General features: G+C 30.3%; 1 protein-coding gene across 1 annotated transcript; it reads right to left on the bottom strand.

Moving 5' to 3' along the window:
• Window positions 1–458: 458 nt before the first annotated feature.
• On the bottom strand, window positions 459–1,550 carry LOC125852814 (uncharacterized). The gene is made up of 2 exons (XM_049532503.1): window positions 1,075–1,550; window positions 459–879 (listed from the first exon to the last, which is right to left on the bottom strand). Exons 1-2 carry the CDS (start codon window positions 1,548–1,550, stop codon window positions 459–461), a joined length of 897 nt encoding a protein of 298 aa, XP_049388460.1.
• Between the last annotated feature and the right edge of the window lie 5,854 nt (window positions 1,551–7,404).

The raw sequence follows: 7,404 nt of genomic DNA, 5'->3' as shown, positions 1-7,404 counted from the left end.
CAATTGCTAAAATTCTCTACAACAAGTAATAAAGTAATAATAAGAATAACAATAAAATAAAATATGCTCTTACAATCAAAATAACAACAATTAGTACCAAAATAGATAAGATCAAACGTGTTCACAAATATTAACAACAAAAACAACAATTAGTACCAAAAAAGATAAGATCAAATATGTTCACAAAAAACAAGAAGAACAAATGTGTTTTTATGCAACATTTCGCTCGGAACATGTAGTTCTCTTGTGACCAATTCTTTTGCATAAAGAACATTTATTTTTCTTCGTTGAAAATGATTCCCCGATTCCTTTATGTCTTTTTGAGGACCTTCTTCCAACCTTGCCTGGCTCAACAAATGGAGAAGATATTTTTCTCTCTAAAATCTCAATAGGAACTTCCCAAGTTTCTTCAGATGGCACCGGTTTAATTTCCTCCACATATGCAATAAGGTATACCTCTACATTGTAATACGAAGAGGAGTACTCATAAATGCGTCTCCCATAGTCATCACCATATTGGCATCGAAGCGCTGCCATAGCATGTGGACAAGTACTTTGTCAATGTCAAAAACTTTACAAGTACAAGATTTGGCTAGCAAATCAACTGTTGCAACTTCATCTTGACCAGTGACAATATACTTGTAGTTGGCAGTTTGATGGACCAATAGCTTGTTCCCCAGATTAATATTTTTTGCAATGTCTTTTTCTATCGAAGGGACGAAGATGGTTGGTGCATTAATGAATTTCATACGTCTCTTATGAAATTTTTCTGCAAATCGCCTGTTTATTGCATCAAATAGAGCAGTAATGGGATATTCTCTTTCATCAAGAAACATTGAGTTAACCGACTCAGCAATATTTGTCGTCATAATATTGTACCTGTAACATATAAGTGTCCAATAATATATTATAAGTATGTGTTTTTAACTGTTGTATAGTTTTTATAACAATTGTTGCATATTTCTCAGCAGGTACTGAAATAAGTGCAGCAGTTACTATAAAAAATTGCAGCAGTTGCTATAAAAAACTGTAGTAGTTATACCAACTATCAATAATAACTATAACAAATTTTACCTATTTCCGAGAAAGAATGCCCTGCTCCATCGGTGAAATCCAATGCGTTCAAGATGTGTGGCAGCCTGTGGAACCAAATCTCTTATCCGATTAAAATGATCACTGAACACATCAATATTATATGCTTTTGCCGCCTTATAAAAGTGGTAGACAACACTCGCATTGTGAAAATTATTTCGAATATTTTCTCCTAAGTGCCTCATGCAACAACCATAATGAGCTAAAGGAAATACAATTGAAACCATTTTTCTAATACTTTGATGTCTATCAGAGATTATGCACAATTCAGGAGTATCAAGTACAAAACTTCTCAATTGCTCGAAAAAGTATCGGTAGGAAGCATCACATTCAGAGTCTACTACGCAAAATGTCACCGGAAAAATATGATTCTCCGCATCCTGTGCAACAGCAGACAATAACACACCACCATATTTACTTCTCAAAAATGTCCCATCAACAGCTATGACTTTTCTCATTTGTGCGAAACCAAGATCCAAGCTCCATATGCCACAAAAAAGTACTTGAACCTGCCATTTTCATCAATCTTCAACGCCGTTTTACTTCCCGGATTAGATGTCCTAAGCATATGACTATACACATCAATCACTTCATATCCATGTTCATGTGTCCTTCTTACCAAAGACTTTGCAATCTCGCTACCCTTCCAAACTTTCCAATAACTAACCTTGCATCCCAATTCAATACGAATAGAGTTTTTCAAATCTTTTGTAGATGGACCTTTACCTTCGGGATATCTATCTTTGAAGTATGCTCCAATGACTTTTGTTGTGGCATGTGGATTATGACTCGTAAGATGTTCCGAGCCACATGTATGCATCTTTTCATACTATTTAATATAAAATCTATCAGAATTTTCAACTTTCACCGCTCTTAGCCACCACTTGCACTCAAGATGCTCACATTTGACACAATACACTGAACATGTATTAATTACCTTCTTCAATCTAAAATCTTTTTTGACACAAGCAATTTTCAATGCAATATCTAATTCTTGTTTATTCTTAAACGACATATCTTTGCAAAAACATGTTCCATCATCTTGAGCATGACTGCATTAAGTTAATTAATTATCAGCTAAAGCAAAAATTAATTAAGTGTACAAAGAGGATGAACTTTTAGAAATAAGTAAATTTATGAGTTCATAGTACTTGCCTATCAGCAACTTCACCAATAATGGACAATCTATTCCGAACTTCAGGAGAAAGAATATGTTGACCTTCACGCTCTTCATTCGGAATATTCATATTCATCCTACCACATTCATCGTTCAACACTTGTTGGTCATCACATAAATTATGATTCTCCACCAATCTTTCAATCATGTAGATCCTTAAAACACCTCTAGGCTCATCTTCCAAATAAGTACTTAAACTAAGTTGATCATTTATCTTAAAAGGAGCCGTCTTATGCTTTTCACCACAACTATGCAGGTAAGTGATCACAATATCTTTCAACTCACAATTTAATTTACAACAAGTAATGATTTTATTCGCAAAATCATCATATGCAATATCTCGATGCACAATCATCGCAATTGTCGCGGCCAATTCTTTACTCTTCCAACGCCAAATATAACGATTGTTGGACTCGACCCATTCACCATTACAATCAACTGGTACTATTATTCTATCTCCCATTAATGATGTTGAAGATACCTGAAAATATTGTAACTTAGAACTAAAAAATTGATCATAAAAAAAATTATATTAAAATATCACATTTGTTGTAAGTTATTCAGCAGCTGTTGAAATAGATATAGCAGTTGCGGCAATTTATTCAACAACAACATTCAGCAATTGTTGTAAATTACTGAAATAGTCATATCAGTTGCTGAAAATTATGATACATCAGTGGCAAGAACAATAATGCAAAAATCAAATTTTTAAATGAATAATACACACAAACAATACTATTAACTTGTTAAATGATTGAAATTGAAAATTATCAGTTAAGAAGTAATTTCTAAAGCATGTTAAATTAAAATTTAAAATTTTCCCTTCTCAAATTCTTCAAATAAGAAATCTACAATAACCTGCAACAGAAGAAGAAGAAGGAGAAGAAGAAGGAGGAGGAGGAGGAGGAGGAGGAGGAGGAGGAGGAAGGAGGAGGAGGAGGAGGAGGAGGAGGAGGAGGAGCGGGAGGTTGGGAGAGAACAAAAAAAAATTGATTTGGGGTTTTCCTATTTTAGAAATTAGGGTTTTACTTAAATTTGGGTGAAAGTGTAAAAACAAAAACTTGAAGACTTATTTAATTATTTTTAAAAATTGATTAAAAATTTGTCACCTACACTTAATAATTTAAACTAGAGTCACTCTTTTTACATTTTCAACACTTTTTTGTCACCTATAATTCATTCTCCCAGGTTTCTTTTAATTAGTTGTCGGGGGCGTGGGAGAGTGGTAAGGGGTGGGCCGAGGATTTTGGGAGAAAGAGGGATAAAATCTGGAGGCTTTTTATTATTAATTTTTTTTAGTTTTAACCACCGGATCCTATATCTTTTAATGTTGGAATATTATTCCCTCGTTAACATTAAACTAAAAATCATTTTTAAAGACTGGATTTGTTTTCAGTCGCTATTAATAGACTTATAACGACCGAATTCTTATCCCTTCGCTAAACAATAGTCGTTAAAAGTTATATTTCTTGTAGTGGACGGCACTACATGTGATAAATAGATAATGATTAAGATTAGGTATTTCATTATTCATAATATAGCGTAAGATATTCTCAAAAGACATATTTAAATTTGATCTTTTGACAGAATCATAATTTTAAACTGACTAATTTAAATTAAGTGGAAAAATATATCAAAGCCTATGTGTACTTTTTTTTTTGACAATTGGACATGAACTTGATAAAATTATTGATCTAAAATTTTGATAAGAAGATCATGTTGCTTTGTATTTGTATACATGTGTGTTATACAATACTTAAAAATAATTCATTTAAGTTAACATAGTAATATTATTGTTATTATTTATATTAGAAAGAATTGATTCAAATTAGTAAGATATTAACATGCATTTGTAATACAATGTTTTGGATATTATTATATAAAATTTTCTTTACTAATATGAAGATATGACTAGTTTAATTTAAACTCCTAAAATTTTCTACAAAGTAGGTAATTATTATTTATTTCTGTAACAAACTCCAGTATTGTCAAAATAAAATAGAATAATTAAATTTATTATGAAATTGAAAATTTTGGGGGACAAAATTTGAGGCAATTTACATGTCAAAACTTATATTTTCTCATAAACATGAGAACTTTATGAAAAATACCAAAATTTAACCATCTTTTATACAATTTTTTTAAATGAACAAATCATAATTTATGAACAAGGTATCATAATATTTTAGGTATAATACCTTGTCCTTTCATGATGTTTAAATTAATTGTTACTTTTGGGGGGAAACTAAGAGTACTTATCATACTAAGAAAGTATGTGTTATGTAAGAAAAAACGACAAAAATTATTGCAAAGTTACTTTTATAAACTTTCAATAATTTGGGTCAAATGTCACAAAGCATTTATCCTAATACATTTAGAGTTTGAAGGTACACAACCTATTAAATCGAAGGTCTATGAATCTAAATCGTTTATTTATATGACTTTATAATAGAGAGATATTTACGTTTTCGCGAGATTGCGGATGGGAAGTGGAGCCCCTAGGTCAGTGGAAAAGAGATACATGTCATCTTCTTCATTTTTATTCCTATTTGATTGCAATGCTTATAAATACAGAGACTTTTTACGTTTTTAGGCGTATTTTGACGCCTGTGGAGCAAACGAATTAGAGTTGTAGTTTTACTTTAAGGTAAATAAATATTGATGAGTTGCTACGTGTTTCACCTATTTGTTGGTGACCTTATACTTTTGATATCATTAAGATTTCTTGTTCAGAAATGTATCATTGATTAATGAACAATTTCTTAATAAAAATCTTAATGATACCAATACAATATATTAGTATCAATTAAATGAAATTAGTTGGGATATATAGTGTAATTATTTAGTGGGGTATATGTTTGTAATTATTTTACTTTTTTGTGGTATTTGTTTAGTTTCCCCTTTATTTTATCCATGTGGAATATTATGTTGTAAGGTATTTGGCTATTTGCAAATAAAAGAGAAGTGTATTTCTCAAACTAATATAAGTGATAGTTTAGGTATGAAACTTCATAGGCGGAGCCAAGGTTAGGACTAGGCGTGTACATGGCCGGGTTGGTTCGGGTTTTTCAAATATCAAACCAAACCATTTGTGTCGGATTTTTAAATTTATAAACCAAACCAAACCAACAAAACTCGGGTTTTTTCAGGTTTTTGGGTTTTTCGGGTTGTTTCGGATTTTTCCGGTAAAGTATTCATACAAACATATAATTTACTTGTACTTCAAATATTTCTTTAGTCCTACCAAAATACAATTATCTAAGATGTTTCTTAAAAATATAACACAATATGATATGATTAATGACACTAAAATATCTAACAAAAATAATAATAATGAAATCGCGTAAAAAAAAAATTGCAAATTAACAAGTCATAATGAAAATGATCATAATTTAAAAGTACTAAATCATGCTAAAATTAAGTTTAATAATTATTAGTTACATGACTAAATATTAAAGAAAACTAAAATTAGATTATGTATTTTAATTGTCTAAACCAATGTAAAACTAAAGAACAAATATTCAATATTATTGTCATTCTTAGTGTTGAATTGATTTTCTTTTTGCACTAGTATTAATTTGATTTTGATTTAAGTTTTATTATAATTACCAACATTTGTGGACTATAATTTTTATTGGTTCATTCATAATTCTAAGTTTCAAATTTGAAATAATATACTAAAAGATAAAAACTATGGAAAAGTATAAGAAATATTTAAAAATTATATCAAAGTAAATATTTTTATGTATAAAATAAAATTTTAAAATTATATATATAAATTCGGGTTGGTTTGGTCTCGGGTTGGTTTTTTTTAGTTAAAACCAAACCAACCCAAATATAGTCGGGTTTTTTTTTTCAAAACCAAACCAAGTCAAATCAAACCACTAGTCGGATTTTTTTTTTCGGGTTGACTTGATTTGCGGTTTGGTTCGGTTTTCGGTTCGGTTTTGTACACCCCTAGTTAGGACTTAAGAGTTTGGGGGTTTTAAATCAATTTTGTTTGAGGGTTAACATGTCAATATACATATATTTATTTAATTTTCTAATACAAATATAGGATCTACGAAAAAGTTAGTGGGTTCGTCTGAACCAATGAACTCTCACCTAGCTCCGCCTCTGTGAAACTTACACTTCCTATAGTTTAGGTATGAAACTAAAAAAATAAAAAAAATTACCAACAATCACTTCACATGTATGATTATTTTATTTATTTTTACAAAAAATAAAATTATGAATATTCTTGTAAAATATAAACTTATGTATTAAGTTTTAAATTTTAAAAAATTCAAATCCTAAACTTGAAATTGAAATTCTACCTTTAAGGTGTACTTTAATTTGAAATTAAAAAAAATGAAATTGAAATTGAAATTTTGTTCAAATGTCAAATAAAAATCTTAAATTAAAGTCAAAATTAGATGGTCAAACCACCCTTTGTATTTTTTTCTTCTTCTCATTAAGTTAGACTCAATTTTATTCTAATCACCTTTGTTTTTTCTCAGTTTCTTCCACTTTTTAATTATCTCTGATTCAAATTTAGAATATTAAAAAAATCATGTCAGGAAGCATTTTTCTCTACATAGTTTATATAATGTATATTACAAAGTTTATCATACTTAGTGGAGATAGAGAGAATTTCTGAAATACTATCGGCTCAAGTGCAACAATCATAATAATTATTAAAGAAGGGAATATGACAGTGAAAACATGACAACTAACACATCCAGACAAAGAACAACACAAGAATAGCGAAATAGTGTCATATATCTGAAATACAATTGTCACGTCCCAAACTCGAGGGGCGCAACTGACTCTTAATGCCAAAACTCAGGCCCGAACCGACTCTGCTGAACCATTTGCTACTAGCGCATGACAGTCACAAGCAATCAAGAAAACAAACAAGTATATCTCGGCTTAAAACTAAATCCTTGGCCGGCAAGGCCCATGTCAACTGATCTATGAAAGAAACAGCTACTCCCATGAGATCATATAAATAAATAAATAAATAAATAGTCAACTAGCACAGAAGTCCTGATTGGGCCGTCGAGGCCACCATGATATCTATACCAAAACTAAAAGCAGGTATATATCAATACAATACACCAAACAACTCACAAGCTTCAGCAAACCAACAATAT

Source organism: Solanum stenotomum, unplaced genomic scaffold (assembly GCF_019186545.1).
Source record: "Solanum stenotomum isolate F172 unplaced genomic scaffold, ASM1918654v1 scaffold5964, whole genome shotgun sequence".
NCBI classification, from domain to species: Eukaryota; Viridiplantae; Streptophyta; class Magnoliopsida; order Solanales; family Solanaceae; genus Solanum; species Solanum stenotomum.
Note: the sequence above shows the minus strand (reverse complement) of the source record. Positions and strands in the feature narration are given on the sequence as shown.